This window comes from Camelus ferus, chromosome 12 (assembly GCF_009834535.1).
Source record: "Camelus ferus isolate YT-003-E chromosome 12, BCGSAC_Cfer_1.0, whole genome shotgun sequence".
In the NCBI taxonomy this organism is placed as follows: domain Eukaryota; kingdom Metazoa; phylum Chordata; class Mammalia; order Artiodactyla; family Camelidae; genus Camelus; species Camelus ferus.
The window spans coordinates 28,825,030-28,847,680 of NC_045707.1; the positions used below are offsets into that span (position 1 = coordinate 28,825,030).

The following is a 22,651-nucleotide window of genomic DNA, read 5'->3' on the forward strand; positions in this document are numbered from 1 at the left end:
AATCCCAAGTGTTTTCACCGTGCACGTACTGTTAGTCATTTGTGTCTGCATCTGCGTCCTCAGCCTGACTGACCACCTTCCAGCCGTACGTCACAGTCCTCATCCCCTTCTCTCTCTCTGTCCTGGAAACAAAACCAAACACCAGGTCCCTACAACAGCTTGCCTTCAGCCCTCCTCCTTCAAGCATCCTTTGTTTGTTCTTTCTCTTCACTAGCAAACATTTTATATAACAATGTTACTGGCTTCACTCCTTAAAAAATTCACACCTCAGCCCGCTGTGAGCAACGCCAGCACCCGCCCCCATGGGAGTCACCTCTGACCTCTGGAATTGTCCTTCTGAGGCTAATCTTGCTTTTCTTGTCTTTTGACATTGCTTAGCACTTCCTCTTTCTTACTTTCCACCGTGTCAGTCTCTGGCTCTTCAGACCCGTATCTCAGCGTTTTGTTCTCTCTGCTCCTGGACCCCTTTCTCTCTTCCCCGGCTCCTCCCAGCTCCTGCATAGTGACGTTGCTTCGGGCCCTGCTCTTTTCTCTGCCCATGCCCTGCACAGTCACAGGCTCGACTGTTTAACTGCTGTCTTCAGTCCCCGGCTCTCTCCTGAGCTCCCGGACTGCATCTCCAGCTGCGTGCTGCTGCTTTTTACCTTGCTGGCTTGGTCTGGCTCCTCACACCTTCCTTCGTCTGCATTTTGTGGTCTGGTTGGTGACGGACTTTCCACACGTCAGTCCACGGTGACGCTTCTCACACATCTCCGCCCACATCGTCGCTCCTGTCAACCTCTTCCTTTCTGCCCCTGACTGGCGCGCATCACTCCTGATCCGGCTGCTGTGCTCGCACTGCTTCTCCCTTCTCTGCCCTCCCAGTTACCTGCTGCATCTGTTGTGGTTGTGGGTCGTCATCCACTTGTAGAGTGTTGGCTTTACAGGTAGATGCCACACGGTGCTCGTTATTTAAACCCCATTATTTAGCAGGTTGCTTGGCAACCAGTGAATGACTGATGATTTTCCCCAGCACTTCCAGGCTAGGTTAGAGGTTTGTGTAGTGAGCCCACTTATCAGTCTCAGCTCTGTTCTGTTTAAGCAATTCCCATGCTTTCTGATTAAATCTTTTAAAAATCTGTCTTTTCACAGCAGGCTGTAAATTGTATGAGGTCAGGATTGTGGTTTTCTTGCTTATCCCCAGTGTCTAGCTTATGAAAGGAGCTCAAATATTCACTAAAAAGAATGAATATCACTTAATTGTGTTCTAAGAATTACACAGATTTAAGCCTGCACCAGCATTATGTGAATGTACTGGTGTCACCATAACCTTAGTACTCATCACTGGGAGTTACAATACTACCACTTATTAGAGTAAAATGATAGCTTATTATTGAATTATATCCATTGATTATTTATTGAACATATTTCGTTTAGCTTTGTAAGTCCTTTACGTATTTTCTGTATTGATATTTACCTACTGAATATTTAATACTTATTTTATGAACTCAGAATAATACATTCCACTTTTGCCATTGATTGCAAATATTTTCCTAATTTGTTTTATTTTTAAATTTTAGTTATCTTTTCATTATGCAGTCTTTTAATTTTAATATTATCATATGACTTGAGTTTTTAAAATACTGAATTTTTCTCTTTTTGGTGGGAATTGATTTTCAGTGCATGGAGTCTGTGAATTTGTTACCTGAACAGTTATCTTGAGTGGTCCCATACTAGTTTTAAGAGATATATTTTTACAGGTTATTTTAAATTACATTTTAGCAATTCGTACTTACACTTACTGTTGGATTTTTAGATTTTTAATGCTTTGCATAAAACCTTGCAGAGTTTTTTTTAAGTATTGTATTTTGTTCCAAAAGTGATTTATATACCACCTTTAAAGTAGTTTTACCTACTATGATAATTCAGCACAACTCTGTTTTTTACACTAAGAGGAAAAACTTTTTTTTAAGCTACACAGTAAGGAAATTATCATTAGTGTTTCTGAATATAGTTTCCCAATTTTGCTTGACTGTAAGTTTTTAAAAACAGGTTTGTGGCAGTTATTTTTTAGTTTGGGGAGATTGTTATCAGAAATTTAATTTGTTTACTTTGAGTTTATATACTTCAATATAATGCTGATTCCTAGTCTAAATATTATACATTGTCTTCTAGAGAGAACACTAGTTTAATAATAGGCTAGAAGAACACACTGGAAGCTTTTCATGTTGTCTAAATTAAAAAAATAGAAGAAAAAATATTATGGTTCCTTTATAGCAGAAATGTTACTTAAAGTAAATTTATTCCTAAGGCTTTTAAGTCTGTTAACGGTGTTCGTATTAGAACTTATTATCTAAAACGTTAAGTGCTAACTTTTTTTCCTGGCCCACCCCCCTCCTGTCAACTTTTTGCTTTGTTAAGTATTCAGATCTCCAGAAGTTACAAGAATAGCGAAGTGAGCACATTACAGACCCTTCCCTAGATATTTACCTGTTGACATTTTTCCGCTCACTTTTGGCTGAATTTGAGAGACAGCCATTATGACACATACCTAAGTCTTCAGCATGGATTGCCTAAGAACAGGGAAATTCTCCAGCATCACCATAGCAAAATTGGCACTCAAGTTATTTAACTCTGACAGAATATATATTCATATCTCCTTATTTTCCTGTTAATGAACTTTATATCTTTTCTTCCCATTCAGGACTCAGTCAAGGAATATAAATTGCATTCAGTTATTAGATCCATTTGGTCTCCTTTTCTCTAGAACAATCTCAGACACTTTTTGGGGGGGAGGGCGGGGCAGGGAGGAATAGTGGTTGGTGTCTTTCTTTTGTGACGTGATATTTTTGTTTTGTTTTGCAGAAAGTTCCTTTATTTGGATTCATCTGTCTCAGGATTAGACTGAGGATTTTGGCAGGAGTACTGCATGGAGACATGTGCTCTTCTCTGGGCATACTGTTAGGAGGCATCTGATGCCACACGTTTAACGTTATTGATCGTTTGGTCATGTGGTTAAGGTGGTGGTGTCACATTTCTAACAATATCTTTATCCCCTTGGTAATGTGTGGGGATAATACATTGATACTCCATGGTTTTAGCATTTGTTAATTCTTCTTGTTCAAACCATCTACTACAATAGAGAATTCTGTGCAAAACAGTACACGACTATTAAGGCTTACATTTTAAATCTCTTGGCTTTTAGCTTTGGGGCTGAATCTAGTTATGGCCAGTTAAGCAATCCAGGCTCATTACAGAATCTCATCTTAGTGCCTCAGTGAGGGTCTTTATACCATCATGAGGAGTAGGGTCTGGAGGCATTTACCAGAAAGATCAGAAAATTTAGGGCTCTGTGAAACTGTTGTTTGTCTTGATTGCCTTGGCTTTTCCTTGAGTCATTGTGGCTTCCTCTGCTTTGAGGTGACCTGGGGTCACGTCCCCTTGTTTAGCTGTAGAGAGCGCAGCTCTTCTCCCCTCTGACCTGTCAGTGTTCCGGTGTTGCAGACTGAGGGGCTCAGCAGCAAAAAGGGGAATGGATAGAGGGTGCAGACAAGGAAGGAGGTACTGTTTCTTCCCAACTGCTGTCAGTGAAAAAGAGCAGAGCTTTGAAAAGACCCAGTTTTAGGCTACACCTTGCTTGTAAAAGCTACAGCTCAGCAGAGGGGTGGGGAAAGGCCAAGCTGTGGTGACTGACTGGAGGTGCTCGGACTGTTGGATAGCCACATGCAAAACTGTGCAACTGTCCCTTCTGCAAACCACTCGTAAAAATCAGTTCCAGGTGGATTGATCCAAATTTCAAAGGGAAGGTGTGTACCTGATATTGTGTCTTAATATAATGATAATCTTCATACCTTAATGAAGAGTAAAATATCACCATGCTTCTCAAGTAGTAAATACTCTCCTTCCAAGAACACCACTTATATGGGACTCCTCCACTTAATACTGTTAACAAAGTGGTGTCATAATATTTAAGTTCATGGGTTATCTAGGGGAGGTTTCTTTTTCTTGTTGTTGTTTGTTTTTAAGGAACCTCATCTTTAGAATAATTGGCCCGTTAGCCTGAACAAAGAGTGAGTTATCAGGGTGTGGAGGAGTTTGAGCCTCCCTGTAAGAGGGACCAGGGAAGGAAGTGATGCCTGCATTTTCTAGGAGATCAGTATTTCTGCTGAAGGGCTTTTCTGCTCCTCTGCTGAAGGCCGACCGTTACCAGTGATCGTGTAGGTCAGAGATGCCCCACATAAGAGAAACAAACCCATTTTCAGGCCTCAGGAACCCAGTCAGACCAGAAAAGCTTCAGTTTCTACCGCTGTCTTAAAGTTCTCTGGGCCCTTAGCAAACCCGCAGGTTAACAGGAAGAGCTAGATGTGCAGTGAGAGCAGGAGCACGTCACGTATGTTCAGACTTAATTTATCCTGTTACTATAATGTGGTTCCAAATGTTTCATGTTAAGACATTAAGAGGAATGAATTTGACATTCAGGTGTGTTTTAGGTAGTCAGTTGTTTGTGTTCGGCGTTACTTACCATGATTTTCTTTTTCTGACGCCCGCGAGCAAGGCCAAGGCTTTCCCCCAGGAAGCAGTTCTTGGTGCATGCTCACACTCACACGCGGAGGCGTGACTGCTCCAGATTCCAAAGGCCTGTGCTGAGGAACGTAACTGCCGAAATCTTAGCTTGTACGTTAAAAAAAAAAATGATTAATCGCCCATCCCCTGCTACTGCGAAATCTCAGTAGTGTATACATACAGCTGTTAACATTAAACCGTGTAATTTTTAATCCCCTCCTACATTTTACAGAAAGGATCTCTGTAAGCAGAAATTGAGTTGAAGTCAAATTTGTAATTTTTAGTTTGGAATGTTTGTGCTTCATAGTACTTTAGTGTGTTACTAGTTTGCTTTATGTTGTCTTTTATTCTTATGTAGCTGTCAGTTCTGAAATGATTATTTTGTGCCGGAATCACAGATGAGGTCTTTACTTCATATTGTGAGTGTTAATTGTTTGCGGACACGTTGGTCGCACATAGTTAGTTCTGCTCTTTGTACGGTGGTGGGTTGCTGTTAGTTCAGTGTTAAGGTGCAGGACGCGTGAATGGCTCCTTAGGCCTGGCTGCTCGGTGTTAGAGGTGCGGTCTGCCGTAGCCGAGGCCAGTAACTTGGGTTTAGGGAATCTTTCCTTCCTTCCAAAATGATGTGCTTCTAGTGTTTGACTAGCATGTGTTACCTCTCATTGATTACTTGATAAGTGGAATTGGGACAGCGAAAAGGGTTTTGTGAAGGAAACTTTTTCCTGTAATGAGCGTGGGTGAAGAAGATGGGACACAGTACTGAAATGTTCCTGGATGAGTTTCTGTCTGGGCTTGCTTTAGAATGAGCTGTTGATGGTGGGAGGGGCTTTGGGGCGGGGTTTTAGATGAAGTAAGGATACCTTTGAATGGATAATTGTAGCTCAGCAATGGGTACATGGGGGTTTACTGTTGTGTTCTCTCTACTTATGTATGTTTGAGTTTTTTTTTAATAAAAAAGTTAAAAATCAAATTGGAAGACCTTCTAATCAGTGATGCTCCCTTTTATTTCTGAAGTGGAGGGATCTTTGGGAGCTCCTGTGCATCCAGCGCGATGCTAGCTGTGTACCATCCTTGGGAGAATTGAGAGGTAGTCGTTTTTTGTGTTTTGTGGTTCCTAGTGAGGAACATTAGCTGAGAAAGGCTGGTTGAGGGTATAGAAATTATGTGATTGATTCAACATTGTACTGTTTCGTAATTTGGTGTCTCTCTGCTTTTTTAAATGGAAGCTTCAAACTTCCGTTTTTAAAAACGGTCAGAATACCACGTTGTTAACATGTTACCCTATACTAAATCTTCTGGAAAATGTGATCTTCTCTTCTGTTAGGTACAGTGTGAAAGCGCAGCCCGTTGAGAGAATGCACCTAGCCGTGGTTGCCTGCGGTGAAAGACTGCAAGAAACCGTAACCATGTTGAAGTCAGCTCTCATCTTCAGCATCAAACCTCTTCAGGTCCATATTTTTGCTGAAGATCAACTACATGATAGTTTTAAAGGCATAGTAAGTATTGGAGACTTAGTGAAGACTGTAGAGTTGAACCGTCAATGATACACTGTAATAAAATGTTGTTGAACAAAAATATTTATTCTGCAACTCTGCCCTCTTAAGAGTGGGTTGTGTTCCCTGCTGCCGCTTCTGTCTGAGTCCAGCCCTAGGGCATGGAGGAAGGCTTGTTTTTGAAAAGGAGTTAGGTTGCCTAGAGTCCTTTGCCAATAGTGGGTTTTATTTTACTGACTATAGTTCAAAGACGTTTTGACTGAGAGGTCCTGTTTTAATTTTGTTGCCACCCTTGGCTTGAGCATGCCTCAATCAGTGTGTGCACAAAGGTTTTAATTCTGTTTTTTTTTTTTTTCTTTTTCTTTTTCTTTTTTAAGGTTTAGGAATTTTTTTACTTTTTATTTCTTATTTTTTACTGAAGTACAGTCAATTACAGTGTGTCAGTTTCTGGTGTACAACATAATGTCCCAGTCATGGATATACATACATATATTCGTTTTCATATTTTTTTCATTAAAGGTTATTGCGAGATATTGAACATAGTACCCTGTGCTATACAGAAGAAACTCTTTTTTAAACTCTATTTTTATATATAATGGCTAACATTTGTAAATCTCAAACTCTGGAATTTATCCCTTCCCACCCCCTTTCCCTGGTAACCATGAGATTGTCTACTATGTCTGCAAGTCTATTTCTTTTCTAGAAGAGTTCATTAGTGTCCTTTCTTTTTTTTAATTCCACATATGAGTGATATCATACAGTATTTTTCTTTCTCTTTCTAGCTTACTTCACTTAGAATAACGATCTCTAGGTCCATCCATGTTGCTGCAAATGGCATTATTTTAGTCTTTTTTATGGCTGAGTAGTATTCCATTATATAAATATACCACCACTTCTTTATCCAGTCATCTGTTGATGGACATTTAGGTTGTTTCCAAGTATTGGCTATTGTATATAGTGCTGCTATGAACATTGGGGTGCATGTATCTTTTTAATCAGGGTTCCCTCCAGATATATACCTGGAAGTGGGATTGCTGGATCATATGGTAGGTCTAGTTTTATTTTTTTTTGAGGACTCTCCATCCTGTTTTCCACAATGGCTGCACCAAACTACATTCCCACCAGCAGTGTAGGAGGGTTCCCTTTTCTCCACAGCCTCTCCAACATTTATCCTTTGTGGACTTTTGAATGATGGCCATTCTGACTGGTGTGAGGTGATACCTCATTGTAGTTTTGATTTGCATTTCTCTGATAATTAGCAATATTGAGCATTTTTTCATGTGCCTATTGGCCATTTGTATGTCTTCATTGGAGAATTGCTTGTTTAGGTGCTCTGTGCATTTTTGGATTATGTTGTTTTTTTTTTTTTGTTATTAAGTTGTATAAGCTGTTTATATATTCTGGAAATTAAACTTTTGTCAGTCACATCATTTGCAAATATTTTCTCCCATTCCATAGGTGGTTGTTTCATTTTGCTTATGGTTTTCTTTGCTGTGCAAATGCTTGTGAGTTTAATTAGGTTCCATTTGTTTATTTTTGCTCTTATTTCTATTGTCTGGGTAGACTGCCCTAGGAGAACGTTGCTAAGATTTATGTCAGAATGTTTTGCCTATGTTTCTTCTAGGAGGTTTATTATTTCTTCCCTTATGTTTAAGTCTTTAAGCCATTTTGAGTTTATTTTTGTGTATGGAGTAAGGGAGTGTTCTAACTTCATTGATTTACATGCTGCTGTCCAGTTTTCCCAACACCACTTGCTGAAAAGACTGTCTTTTCTCCATTGTATATTCCTGCCTCTTTTGTCAAAGATTAATTGACCATAGGTCTGTGGATTTATTTCTGGGTTCTCTATTCTGTACATTGATCCATATGTCTGTTTTATGCCAGTACCATGCTATTTTGATTACTGTAGCTCTGTAGTATTGTCTGAAGTCTGGGAGGGTTATTCCTCCAGCTTTGTTCTTTTTCTTCAATATTGCTTTGGCAGTTCTGGGTCTTTTGTGATTCCATATAAATTTTGGATTATTTGTTCTAGTTCTGTAAAAAACAATATCGTGGGTAATTTGATAGGAATCACATTAAATCTCTAGATTGCCTTGGGCAGGATGGCCATTTTAATGATACTGATTCTTCCAATCCAAGAGCATGGGGTATCTTTCCATTTCTTTAAGTCATCTTTAATTTACTTAATCAGTGTTTTGTAGTTCTTCATGTATAAGTCTTTCACCTCCTTGGCCAGATTTATTCCTAAGTATTTTATTGTTATGGACAATTTTGTTCTGAGTGGAGGGAACTCTTGCTTGGCAATATGGAGGGAAGTGACTTCTTGCTCTGATAAGAAAGTTTTTTTGAATTTTGGTTTTGTATTAGCTACAATCAATTTGTAATGGCAGAAAACCCAAAATAACAGTGGCTTAAAGAAGATAGAAGTTTATTTGTCTCTCACATAAAAATCGATAGCCTGTGGTATACGGCAGCCCCATGTCTTCAGGGATTCTGTTTTCGTATCTCTTATGGCTGAGGCATCTTTAACATAAGACTTCTACCTTATGATCCAGTATGGCTGCTCAGGCTCCAGCCATCACACTCATATTCTTGCCAACATGAGGGGAAAGGAGTGAAGAAGGGCATTCTCCTCGTCCTCTCTAAGGACGCTTTCCAGAAGTTGCACATGACATTCCGGCCAGTATCTCATTGGTCTGAATTTAGTCATGTGACTATACCTAGCAGTTTGTGAGTGCTGAAAATATACCCTTTTAATCAGGGCCGCCACGCAACCTTAACAACAAAAATTATTACTATGCGAGTCAAGAACAGATAAATACAGGAGGGAGAACATAGAAGAAAAAGAAAGTTCACGTGAAATCTCGCTACCTTGTGTTCTGAGATGGTGGTAAAGTTGATAATGATACTTGTGATGTCAAGTCTTTAAGTTTTCTGCCAAAATCTTTAATTCTAAGAAGCATGAAGCTTTAGTTACTGTTTTTAAAATAATGAAATTCAAACATTCTCTAACACCATATACAAAAATAAACTCAAAAGGTCCGGATGTAAGATCGGAAACCATAAAACTCCTAGAAGAAAAACATAGCCACTCTTTGACATAAATTGTGGCAATATATTTTTGGATATGTCTTCTAAAGCAAAGGAAATAAAAGCAAAAATAAACAAATGGGATCTAATTGAACTTAAAAGCTTTTGCACAACAAAGGAAACCATGGACAAAACAAATGACAACCTGCAGAATGGCAGAAAATATTTGCAAATGATACGACTGATAAGGGGTTATTATCCAAAATGTATAAATAGCTCATACAAATCAACATCAGCAAAACAAACAACCTGATTGAAAAATGGGTAAAAGACCTGAATAGACTTTTCTCCCAAAAGGACATGCAGATGGCCAACAGGCACATGAAAAGATGCTCAGCATCACTAATCACTGGTGAAATGCAAATCAAAACTACAATGAGATATCATCTCACACCTGTCAGAATGGCTGTCATCAAAAAGAACACAGATAACAAATGTTGGTGAGGATGTGGAAAAAGGGAACCCTCATACACTGTTGGTGGGAATGTAAATTGATGCAGCCACCGTGGAAAACATATGGAGGTTTCTCAAAAAACTAAAAATAGAATTGCCATATGAGTCAGCAGTTACACTCCTGGGTATATATCCTAAAAAACAAAAAACACTAATTCAAAAAGATACATGCACCCCAATGTTCACAGCAGTATTATCTACAGTTGCCAAGATAGGGAAGCAGCCTAAGTATTCATCAACAGGTGAACGAATAGAGAAGATGTGGTGTATGTATGTGTGTACACACACACACACACACACACACAAACACAAACACAATGGAATACTGCTCAGCCATAAAAAAAGAATGAAATTTTGCCATTTACAACAACATGGATGGACTTGGAGGGTATCGTGCCAAGTGAAATAAGTCAGACAGGGAAAGACAAATACTGCGTGATATCACTTACACATATAAACTAGGGAATATAAGAAAAAAAGAAACAGACTCACAGATACATAGAAACAAAGTAGTGGTCACCAGTGGGGGATGGGAAGCAGGACAGGGCAATGTAGGGGTAGGGGATTAAGTGGTACAAACCATTTGAATAGACTAGCTACAGGATGTGTTGTACCACACAGGGATTATAGCCAATATTTTGTAATAACTATAAGTGGAGTATGACTTTTTAAAGTTTTGAATTACTATATTGTATACCTGTAGCTTATATAATATTGTACATCAACTATACTTCAATAAAAAAAAACAAAAATTTTTAAAAAGCTTTACTTTTAAAAAATATTTCTAGTCTTTTTATTTGACATGTAGTTATTACAATGTCATGTTAGCAAAGTGATTAAGTTTTTGATAATGTGTTTTTGTGATCTTGATCTCATTATCTGGATTGTTTTCTAAAGTATTAACTGAGGAATTAAGCTTTCCTAACATTTCAGGGAATAGCAACAGATTGCTACCAACTTTGGAAGCCTTTGAGAATGTATTCTAAAAGTAAAATAAATGTGTTGCTTCATCTTATATGCAGCTTCTGTGTTGTCTTTAAATCTGGCTGAGTTAATGCTTGTGTAATATATACTGTATTTAAAAACTTAGTTTTTCTTTAACTGTCATAATTAACTCTTGAGAATGTTTGGTTTTTCTTTTGGTGAAAGAGTATCAGGTATTTTGTGGAACATGCTCTTACTGCAAAAAAGATGACTAGATAATTAGAACTTAAATTAAAGAAGACTGAGATTTCATTTTGAAGTTGGTATTCAAAGGATCTTTCCGTGACTTAGAAGTCACACAGGGAAAATAAAATGCTAGTGTTTGAAAGTAATTAGCTGAGACATCAAAGCAATGTGTTAGAAGTGAAACTTTTCCCTTAAACTATGTTAGAAGGCATTAATATTTTTAAAAATTACTTGAACATAGACATAATTCAAAAAGAGATCACCTTCAGCCTGTTACATAAACTGATTAGTTTTTTCTCCCCTGCCAATAGATTGTGAATGCTCTGTACAAAATTTAAATCAACAAATCTGTTGAAGCAACAATGATAGGTAATACGTAAACTGAATTTGAAGCAATTCAGTGTCATGAAATGCATTCAGGATACAAAGAGTAAATCTGTTCATCATCATAGATTTGCAGATCAGAAAATCAGACTTTGCTTTTATAATCGTTTTTTAAAAAAATTGGCACTGGATATGTATTTATTGGAATATTTTATTGCCAGGAATATCCATGCATATTGAGACTACATAGATTAAATATTTTCTAATCAGTTTCATATTGGTCTGACTTGGATTATAAACATTTTCTATTATACATACTATGGTAATAAAGTTAGTGCTTCATCTTTCTGAGTTTAATTTGTTTAGGTGTTGGGAAGATCTATACATCAGGTCAAGCTGACGGAGGTGAACAGCTTGTAAGGCTCTTCCAACCTTCTGGTTTTGTGATTGATTTCCTTACGACTTTAATTGTGCCTCAGATCTTTACGGTGAAGTTTTTCTGGCAAATTAGAATGATTTTAAGATTATCGAATGAAAACAAAATGGTGGGAAAGAAAAATCTGACTTTCTCTTAATCTTGTACAACAAAATGTATACTATCTTAATTATTAGCTTTTGAAAAATATTCTGTTTATGATTTTATAGCGAAAGTGAAACAAATCTAAACTGAATTCTAATTTTTTTTTAATATATTTTAGCTTGACAGCTGGTCATTTCTACAAACATTTAATTATTCATTGTACCCAATAACTTTTCCAAGTGAGAATGCAGTGGAGTGGAAAAAGCTCTTTAAACCATGTGCTTCCCAGAGACTGTTCTTGCCAGTAAGTTTTTTCCCCCATATTTTTTGTTTTTTGGTTTGAATCGTGCTTTTATACATGAGTTAATGAAGAGTTACATATAAATCTGTTAAGTAAACATACACATATGATTTTTCCCTTGGAACGTGAGAAGGAAAAAAAGTTCCCATAGAACAAATAAAAGCTCCAATAAAAACCTCTGTTAAAAATGAAAAAGTTAACTAATTTCTGTTGAAATACTATTTCTTACAGTTTAATTTATTCAGTTGCTATAAACTGTTTTATCTCTAAGAAGGAGTTAGAGATCGTCAGATCTTAATGGAGTCAAGTCTTTGCCAGGAGAAATGCAGTGGCAGGGTCACCTTCAAGTTGTAGACTGCATTTATAATGTGAGAAAAGAGGTAGAATGCATCATTAAAGGACCATTTCTGTCTTAACAGCAAGCCAGTTTACATTTCCTAGGTTCTACCTTAACCCAGACACAAAATTTGAGGCATGTGAACTCAAAGGGAAATGGGAACCATTTATTCAGTGGGGGCTGTTCTTTGGTGGTGGTCTCTGGTGATAAACCCTGATTATTTTTTTTTCATTCTAAAAATACTCAGAAGCAATGTTACTTCTTCCATTTTGAATTGAATTCACCCACAGTTTTAAAATTCTCAGTAGTTGTTAGAACCACTGAAATGTTTAAAGTAGTTATGGTAGTCAAAATCCTGAATTTAAGAAGCTTACAAGTTTCTGGAAAGTATAGAATTATGGGGAAGAAACTTAAGTTACTTGTTATTATTAAGTGGATTAAGGCAATTAATTCTTAGTATATTAATAGAATAGAGTTTATCAAATGTAAGATGTCAGTAAGATTTAAAGTTAAGTTACATTTTGATAGCTGCGTCTGCCAGACGAGTATCTGTTTCTGTGCATAAAAAAAATCTGGATCCTAGCATCTCTTTTTCATTATCTGCTTCCACTGTAAGAAGCACACAAATAAGGGATTAAGATAAGGGAAAAGCCCAAGGAGTTTTAGGTGCTTAATGCAGCTTCTAAATTGTAAAAATTAAAAAAAATTTTATATTGAATCACTGCAGTGTTACATCATTTAATTATAGTTTGAGTGCCACGTACCTGTACTGGGTGTATAGGAGCAAATGAAACCGATGTCTTATTCTCATATCACTTATTGTCTGTATGGGAGACTGACATTAAACAAACGCACTGTGACATTAAATGAACACAGACATGTCACTGAAGAGCAAGGAGTGAGAAAAGGCACTTGAGGGTACAGTCATGGCTCTTCTGTTTTGTTCTGCATTATTGACAAGTGTAATTGATGTTGTGATGTGAAATTTGCCACATCATTTGATACTGTAATCTGGGAAATTCCTAAATGGAATTTGAAATTCTAAAATTAAATCCTTGAAACCTGTCAAACTGTCCTCATACTTCACTCTTAACTTCTGCATCTTTTTAACCAGATTTAAATAAATTGATTTTTCCTTTTTCTAAGTAGAAAACTTTTATTTTTAACTAAGTTTCTCCTCCTTTAAAATAGCTGGATTAAAAGAACTAATGTAAGCTCTACCAACTCCTTCCCCCAAAAGGAACCATAGAAAATACAAATGTGGTTATTATGTAACCTTATGTGTGGTCTCCAGCTGGCAGTGGCTCTCAGCAGTGGCCTTGGATCCTTTCGTAGTGTCTTCCTAGACTGCTAACAATACAGTAGTCTGTAAACACACTCTAGTCTCAGGGTACAGAAGCAAAATGTTGATATAAAAACAAATTCCCCTCACTCTTCTGCCCCCTAAAAAGAGAGAGAGGGACAGACCTACAGACACATACATACACACCCTTTTAATTGCAGTCTTTGAGCAAGTAAACCTTCCCTACTCAGGCTCTGTAGTCAGCTGTCAGGTTTTCCCCCCAGCCTGATACTAATATTAAATCAGTGAGGGGAATGGAGTGATTTCAGCCTCGTAACTGCTCACTAAGGTGATGGCTTAACCCTGGCTGCAGGAGGAGGTAGCAGCTTTGAAAAGGAGCAGAATGAAGATCAAGCTCTTACTCTCATTATGTTCTTAACTAAAAAGCTTGAGGTTAAGTTAATCATTTGAGTTTTCCTAATGTACTGGGATAGACAATAAGTTTAAATTTGCAGGAGTCAGATTCTAAAGTTTGTGGGTAAAGCAGAAATAAAAACTAACCCTTGGAAATCCCTGTAGAAGACACATGCTGGAGATTAACATCTCTCAGAAAGTAACATAGCCAGTCTTCCCTCAGAGACGAGTCTTGTCTTCACCCTTGCTCTGCCAGTGCACATTTTCTCTGATTCATTGGGAGACAGTAAGCTCAGAGTCAAGAACATGGATCTGGAACCAGGTGGTCTGGATTCCCATTTTGGCCCCACCGTTTACTGGCTGAGGCCAGAATGAGGTAAAGGTGCGCCATTAGTGTTCTAGGCAGAGGGAACAAGTTTAGAAGGTCTTCATTTGTATTGGTTAATTTCTGTATTTATCTCAGGAAATTAAGCTTTGATATGTAAATTCATCTAAGTTAACGTTATCTTCCATTATGAAAAACATTTCCTCTCTAATCTTTGAGGATATTACTTTTATTTTTTTCTTCTAATTGTTAGTATTGAGTTTTTGTTCTTGTCTGTTTTCATAGCTTATCTTCTCTAAAAGTAAATATAAAGATTAGCTGAGTATCTTTATATATGCTCTTGTAAAATAACAATTTAGGAAAAATTACTTTTAAAAATTAATGTAAATTAGCTTATCTATTAGATATTTTTAAGTAATTAAAGACTCTTCTATGTTTTATATTAAATAAGTAGAATTATAGTTAATGATTCAACTGTCTCTTCCCGTAGTTAATCCTGAAGGACGTTGACTCACTGTTGTATGTCGACACTGATATCCTTTTTTTACGGCCCATTGATGATATCTGGTCTTTACTAAAGAAATTTAATTCCACACAAATTGCTGCCATGGCACCGGAACACGAAGAGCCTCGGATAGGATGGTATAATCGCTTTGCCAGGCATCCGTACTATGGAAAAACTGGCGTGAACTCTGGAGTTATGTTGATGAACATGACCAGAATGAGAAGGAAGTATTTCAAGGTAAGTCACTGATACAGGTAGTTGGTTAACCTGTCTCTGTTTTCTTTCCAAACTGTTGGGTTTCCAATTTAATTTTGCTTTACTAAAAACTAGATTGAACTATTCAGAATTTGTCCACTTAACCTGGAAGAGTTGAAGAAAAGTGTGTCCTCCGTGTTATTAGAGCATTATAGTAGGTCAGAGCGGACGGCGTTACATCACAGTGAAGTGACGATGCAGTGAGTGGGCACCGTCTTCCTAGATTGTTATTCAGGCAGGCGTTGTCATTCTGTAGATGTGCAGCCACACAGTATTGAAGCTAAAGTGTGATACATCTTGGGGGAACACAGATTGCAGTTGAGAGCTTAAAACTCTGGATCCTGTTGGCCTGTTTCAAACTCTGGGACCTTGGGTAAGTTTTGAACATCTCTGCTTTGATTTCCTCATCTGTGAAACAGGGTGGTCGATAACAGTGCCTATGTCGTAGGGCTTTGTGAGGATTCAATTAATTAGACCAGAGGCTAACACGTAGTAAATGGTGGCTATTTTGGTGCTTTGGGAAGTTAACTTAAAAAGAAAAAAATCCCTGAATATTTCTTGCCTCTCCAGTTGTGGGGTCAGTGGAAGAGTCAAACTATTTAAGTCTCTCTGCATTTTGAACATATAGGTATGTTGTACTGTTTAGCAATTTCATGCCGATGAGTCTTAAGTCGTTGTCGTCTCGGGGCACAGGAGTCAAACTGTTTGGTCTTATGTTTAGCTTTGCCCCCTGGTCACCAGTACCATAGCCAGCTGGTTAACCTTCAAACGCCAGTTCTCTCAACTGGAAAATAGCGGCAATAAATGGACTTCTGTAGGCTGGTATTTTAAAAGAGACCCATTTAAAATGCTTAGCGAAAACATGACACAGTAAGCATGAGCACTTCAGTGTTAGCTGAAAACAGTGGCTTCTGAAACACACAATTTATCCCGTTACATCTGGTTAGTACGAAGTTAAACACTGATAGGTATTATGTCTTTTATGATATGAAAAATATATACACACATGTTTGTGCTGTGTGTAGTGGTCTGATGTTTTTCTTATGGCCTCTGGTGAGCCAGAATTTACACCACTGTTCATTACTCCTTTCTGCAGACCTGATTTAAACCTGTGCCTCACCTGGGGTTGTCCCCTCTCAACCCTTGATTCAGGCAGCAGTCCTCCTTGTAGCCATCGCTGCCCATGTCTCGACATTTCAGTCTTGAGACAGTTAGTACCCATCACTGCTGTCTTCTGTAGATCTAGTAAACCTAGGTGTTTTTCGTTTTTTTTTAACTTTCCTATTTTCTATACCTTTCTGAAATCTTGATTTCCATTTCAGCTTTGTCTCCTGCAAATGAATGAATTAACGAGTCTAGTGTAACCTGTGCTGTTGCTTAATAGTAAACTTCTTTCTTCAAGTACCCAATTTATTAATGTATTTTGAGTTTTAAAATTTTCGTGTACTATAAAGTTTTACCAAATTAAACAGGTGTAATGCCATGAGTTCTTTTTCTGATGGCTAGACTATGCACAGTAATATTATACCAGAAGATGGTGCTGTAAGATTATGTGCTAAGGAACAACGTCACTGCTTGGTAACTCTTCATTTGAAATTCATAGAATTAGGAGAATTTTAGTGTTGCAGAGAACCTTACAGATAATTTAACGTGATACCATTATTTGATTTTTAAAAAATTTCAAAGTACAGCTGTACAGTTCAAATCTATGATTATTTTAAATTGACCTTTTGTTATATAAATATTATTCTTAAATACTTCGAACAGTTTCTCCCCTTTCCCTTTTTTTTTTTTTTTTTTTGTCTGTGGCGTGTTCTAAACCAGCTGGAGGTGTAGATATGGGAGTTGAAACAATTTCTAACCTTTCACACTTCTTTTTCTGTGCATTAATGACTTAATAAAGAAAACTGTGAGAGTATGTTTGTACATTAATTTAGTAGGTACGGTTTACTTCTTACCTACCATCCCTGTTTCTAACAACTCCATTCTTGCCCAGTGGGAACAACACAGATTTGGTTTGTTTTTGAGTTTTATATTTATGATTGCTGAAATGTTACTATGAAATTAATTGATTTTTTAGTTCCTTTTTTCGTGTATCTTTATTTTTCCTAATTGTTTTCTAAATGTATCTGTAGCAAACATTGCCTTGTTTTTTCCTGTGAACTCTGTAATTGCTGGCACAGATGTAAAATTTTAGAGCTCTGGTGATACGACTCAGTTACTGGTAATAACTGTTCAGACTGTTTCGTGCAGACCCCTGAATGTCACCCCATGCTTCTTACTGTGTGAAAAGCTATGAGACTGCCCACTTAGGACAGTGGCCATGTGTTAAATTCTTAATTTGCTTTGCCGTTGCCCAGCCCCTACCGTTGACGATTATTCATTTCCAACCTGATGTGATACAATTATATATTTAAAAAATTAAAACAGTAAAAATTTCACTTTTTTGTTCTTTGCTTCTCATAATACTTGATAGACTTTGATATCACACTGGCCTTAGCCGGTGTTAGATAATAGCGAAGACCCTACTTTGTATTTTATAATTGTATATGTAGTGTTGAATCCCTATTAGGATATTTCTTAACCTTTTTCTGTTTATTAGAGAAAAACCAGAGAATATAAATAAGGCACCTTGAGAATCCTTTTCTCATATGTTTACTGTACCCAGATCATGTCCTGCCATTTATTACTTTGTAAAGTAATTTTTGCCTGTTTCCTCCATCTGCTGAGTGCAGGTTATGTCTTCTGCACAACTTTGTATTCAGAATATTTAGCATGGAGTCTGGCATAAAGTAGCAGCTCAATAGATGATTACTGACAGATGACAGGAGGAGGTTTCAAAAACCAGGCCATTAATGAATTATTGAAAAATATTAGAGAAGAGCATACTTATTTAAGTGAGGTGGCCATGATGGTTGTTTTTACATATTTGAAAGATGTACGTGATAGAGGACTTTTATTGTGTTACATAAATAGCTTAAGAAAATGACACCGGTGAGCATCTTACTAAAAGGGACAGAACTTCTCAGAGGTCAGTGGAGTAACTAATCTTTGGTAATCGGCGAGTTCCTGGTTTCTAGCATTGCTGGAGCAAACCACGATTAGCCACCTGTCAGTTTATATTTATGTATAACAGACTGATGATGGTGGTGTCTGTTTTCAAAGGCATACATAATTCTAAAAACGAAACTAATTTCTCTTAACATAATTCATGTGCATTTTGGTAAGTTTGCTGAAATAGGTACATTAGAACTGAATCTTTTTTTTAAAACTATACCATGCTTATGAAAATTCAAACAGTTCACTGCATTCAGAGTAAAAAGACAAGTCCCCCTGTGCACACCACTCTCCCCAATTTCATTCCTTTGCCCAAATGACACTATAAAGTGTGCTGTGTATTTTTCAGACCCTTTAAAAAATGTATTTTGAAGCAGGTGTACATGTACGTTAGCACTTACTTGTAGGATCCTTTTCTGTGTCTTCAGTTTGCTTTTCTCACTGAGTAAATACATAATTGACTGATTTTTTTATGTCAGTATGCATAGTCTGTCACATTTTGTGTGTGTGATATTGTGCAGTATCGATGATGTGGTTTTAATGTCTGTGTGGACTAGTATGAATATGTCATTATATGGCTGAAAAAACTCATGTATTTTAATTCGTACTTTCCTGATTACACCACCAGTGTGGGTAGAAATCTCATGCAATTTTTAGCCGTATCTGTTTCCTCCTTTGTGAATGGCTGTTTGTCCATGCCCTTTGACCATTTCTCTACTTTGTTTTTTTCTGTTTCTATTGGCTTGAACTCTTTTTATATACAGTGCTTCTTCATTAAACTCACTTCTCATAGTTTTTAATGGGTTGTCTTGGATATTCTAGGTTATATCATCAGCACATAGTACTAATGTTACTGCTTCTTGTCCAGTATCTTTCCAGTAGGACTTTTCCTTGAAGTTATAAAGAATATTTTCCCCCCTTCAGTGTTTTTCTAAGACTGCCCTGCCCTGGGCCTTGTAATTTTATCTTTCTTTTCTTTGAATAGATGTATTTCTTTGAATAGGTGTATTTCTCTTTTTATATATATATTTTTTCTTCTTTCTTTTCTTTTCTTTTCTTTTTTTGAATAAATAGAATGCAGTGAAGACTTGAACATAATCTGGTACAGGGGGTCCACCAGTCCTATCTGTTGAATGTGTTGCTGGTCTTTGCCCTTGTACAATTCCTGTTTTCCTTTTCAGAGCCTAAGAACATTTGCTTAACATGCTCAGTGACTTATTTCAGAGTCATCCTTTCAATAAAGTATTTTCTTATTATTTCCTTAAGTAAAACTTGTTTTCAGTCATTTTCTAAACTCATCAGATTTTTGGAGAGAGGAATTTCTGGTTGTGTTATGGTTACTATGTTTACTGCATTCTGAGAGAAACTTCACACAATTATAGCAGATCATACTTAGTTTAAATACTTAGGGGTTTTTTTTTCCCCCAGGAATCCTGACTTTCCTTACTCAAAGGATAGGTTGTTTATGTGTCCACTGAGTTTTTTATATATCCTAGAGTAGCTTGTAACAATGTTTTTCAAAACTATTTGTGGAGAAGGATCAGTGCTTTTTTAAAATGCACTGTCATGAGCCAATGCTTTTGTAAAAATAATGTAAATAAGTGACTAGGAGAATATTACATTAAATAGATATAAAGTTATTCTGTTAAGTTGCTATAAAAGTTTCTAAATCTCACTGTTAATTTCTGTGCTTAAATCTTATAGAGAACATAAATTCTCTGATTATCACACTACAAACACTGGTTAAGTCTGGAGAATTTCAAAGAGTCAGACTGGTACAGAAGCTTAGTATTAAACTCCACCCCTTCTTACCCCGGATTCCCTGACCCCCAGCCCTCTTTCTGCTCTGTTGTTTCCTTAGGTACTTGACTGGGTTTTAAAATAATGAGCTATGAGTAATTTCACAGAGGCTGAAAAGGCATCTGAGGAAATTCAATATCTATTTTTGATTTATCAATTTCAAATGATCTCTTTGAAATGCCAATAATGAAAGATTAGCGAATCAGTCTAGGAATAACAGTGATTATGCTGCTACGATAGTTAACACCGAGTCTGCACCGCATGCCAGGTACTGTTCCAAGTACTTTTTGTTTATATATTGACAGGTTTACTCCTCCGCAGCCATCTGACATAGACATGGGAGTATGTGTACACTTAGGACATGGATGTGGGAATATGTGTAGTCATAGGACATAGGTACTAAAGCGACCTGCTTTTTAAGATGAGTCACGGTTGTAGCACTTAAACTGCCGCCCTTCTCTTTCCCTTTCTTCCCCAGCTTCTGTGAGTTTGATCACTTACATGAGCAGCTTCAGATACTTTCTTTTGTTGTCTCCTCCTCTCCAGCTGGACAGCCTTACTCACATTTAGGTTTACATTAGGGTCACGTGGTGTTGTAACAAAAGAAGTTTGTTTCCCCTTGTTGCCCTGTAACAATTGGAAGGGCAGGATAGGGAACCATCCTTATGGTGCCATTTTAAACCTGGAAGCCTGAGAGTCTCTTTCTTGTATTTTCCTACAGAATGACATGACCGCTGTACGACTGAGATGGGGGGATATACTCATGCCATTGCTTAAAAAATACAAGCTGAACATCACATGGGGTGATCAAGATCTGCTGAACATCATATTTTTTCATAATCCAGGTAATCATTTAAATTTCTGTTATTCTTTGCATTTGTAAAAAAATAGATAATATTTAGTCAGAAGTGAAGAAATGCGTTTATCTGATTTTGGTTTATATTAACGTTATCATTCTTTATGTTTAAGACAGAGTAAAACTTTTCTTGAATATTGATTTAATAGGAAGAGATCTAAGTGCCAAACATATTTTCTACTTTTTTAAATCTTATCTTGTAAGAGCTGTATATTTAAACCAAAATTTTTGCAAAATGTTAATTCTGTGGAATTATAGGGTGTGTTTGCTTCTTTTTGTGTTCACACAGAAAGCCTGTTTGTTTTTCCGTGTCAATGGAATTATCGACCAGATCACTGCATATATGGAAGCAATTGCCGAGAAGCTGAAGAAGAGGGGATCTTTATTCTTCACGGGAACCGAGGTGTTTACCACGACGATAAGCAGCCGGCTTTTAGGGCTGTTTATGAAGCACTGAGAAATGTAAGCCTTTTTTTTTTTTTTAATGTCTTTGGAAATGCTCCCAAGCTTGCAGAGAAGCTGCGCATCCTTCACTCTCCCTCACCAGTTGTCGGCCCCAGCACGCGCACGCACGGCTTTGGCCCTCTGCTGCGAGGACGAGTGCTCCTTTCTGCCCACTTAGTGATCTGTGCATGGTCAGTGTGAGCTCAGTGATACGTATTTTTTCTGATGATTTATGATGCAATATTCACTTTTGTGGATATTGATGCTAAAGTTGTGGCGGATTGGGCAGCTGGAAGCCCCTGTTGGCCACCTCCTGTGCTTGGTCGCCATGTCCCCGTGGCGATTTTGAGTGCCTCCTCATTCTCTGTCCAAACGAAAGATTCCAGGCGCATCTGGTTGTGCCTTCCTTGCCCTGGCCCTAGAATGAGCTGTCTGTCAAAGGATCTCTGGTTCCTTTCCCGGGGCCCTGGGTGCTGGGAGTACTTATTGCTACAAAAGTGTCTTCCCTTCTAAGCCCTTTCAGAGACAGAGCTAGGAAATACAAATGTGCACAAACACACACACAGTCGTGCTCACGCCGATGGTCCAGCTCACCGCCCCCCCAACCCAGCCCCTTCCTTGCCTTCTCCTACCTTGTTTCTATGTTTTGTGTCCTTTCTTCCACAGTTGGACTCGTGGCTTCTAACATAAAATATTTCCTCCTTCGTTTAATCCTACAGTGCACCGAAAATAATGTAAAAAATGCTCTGTTTTTACCGCCGTCTCTACTCTCCTGTTCGTGCAAAATCAACCTGCTGTAAAACGTTCAGGGTTTGTGTCCAGCCCTCCCCCCGCCCCCAGACGAGGGTGTGTGCTCAGTACTGTGGGCAGAGGTTACTAGGATGAGTTCTTTTCTCCTCCTTTCAGTGTGGTTTTTTACTCATTTGAAATACAGTTGAGTTCTTTGTTTTCGTATGCTTTCAGTTTTAAGTTTGTTTCCCCTTATCCTTGTTGGTTTAACTTCCAGTTGGCATGTGGATCATATACTTCAACAAGTCAAAACAGTGTAAGGGTTTACCTAGAAGTAACATTCCTTCCCCACCCCAAGCCCCCCACCCCGCTGGTTACCAGCTTCATTTTCTGGTTTAACCTTCCTGTACAGATGAACAGATATATGTATGTTTTGTAATTCCCCTTTTCTTACACGAAAGGTAGCATACTGTTGATCTTTGTTGGCATTTTGCTTTTTTTTTTAAACAATATTCTGAAACTTTGGGCATTTATAAATATCTTCCTCATGCTTTTTCTTTTTTTAAACAGCTGAATGATACTCCATTTTGTGCATATATTAGAGTTTATTCAACTAATCTCTTATATTTGAACATTCTGGTGTTTTCCAACATTTTGAATAGTGCAATAGTACATAACTGGTATATATATATTTGTATTTTTGGGAGATGTATCTTCAGGGTAAATTCCTAGAAGTGGGAAAACTAGGTTGAAG

The 22,651-nt window shown here is 37.6% G+C and overlaps 1 protein-coding gene across 3 annotated transcripts in view; it reads left to right on the forward strand.

Annotated features, from left to right (window-relative positions):
- The window catches only part of GXYLT1 (glucoside xylosyltransferase 1), a 44,374-nt gene that overhangs the window by 9,643 nt on the left and 12,080 nt on the right, over window positions 1-22,651 (forward strand). For all 3 annotated transcript variants that reach the window (XM_032493297.1, XM_032493295.1, XM_032493296.1), the window contains 5 exons: window positions 5,867-6,038; window positions 11,771-11,896; window positions 14,742-14,993; window positions 20,590-20,713; window positions 21,014-21,186. In XM_032493297.1, coding sequence (XP_032349188.1) covers window positions 5,867-6,038; window positions 11,771-11,896; window positions 14,742-14,993; window positions 20,590-20,713; window positions 21,014-21,186 — 847 coding nt within the window. The remainder of the gene's footprint in view (window positions 1-5,866; window positions 6,039-11,770; window positions 11,897-14,741; window positions 14,994-20,589; window positions 20,714-21,013; window positions 21,187-22,651) is intronic.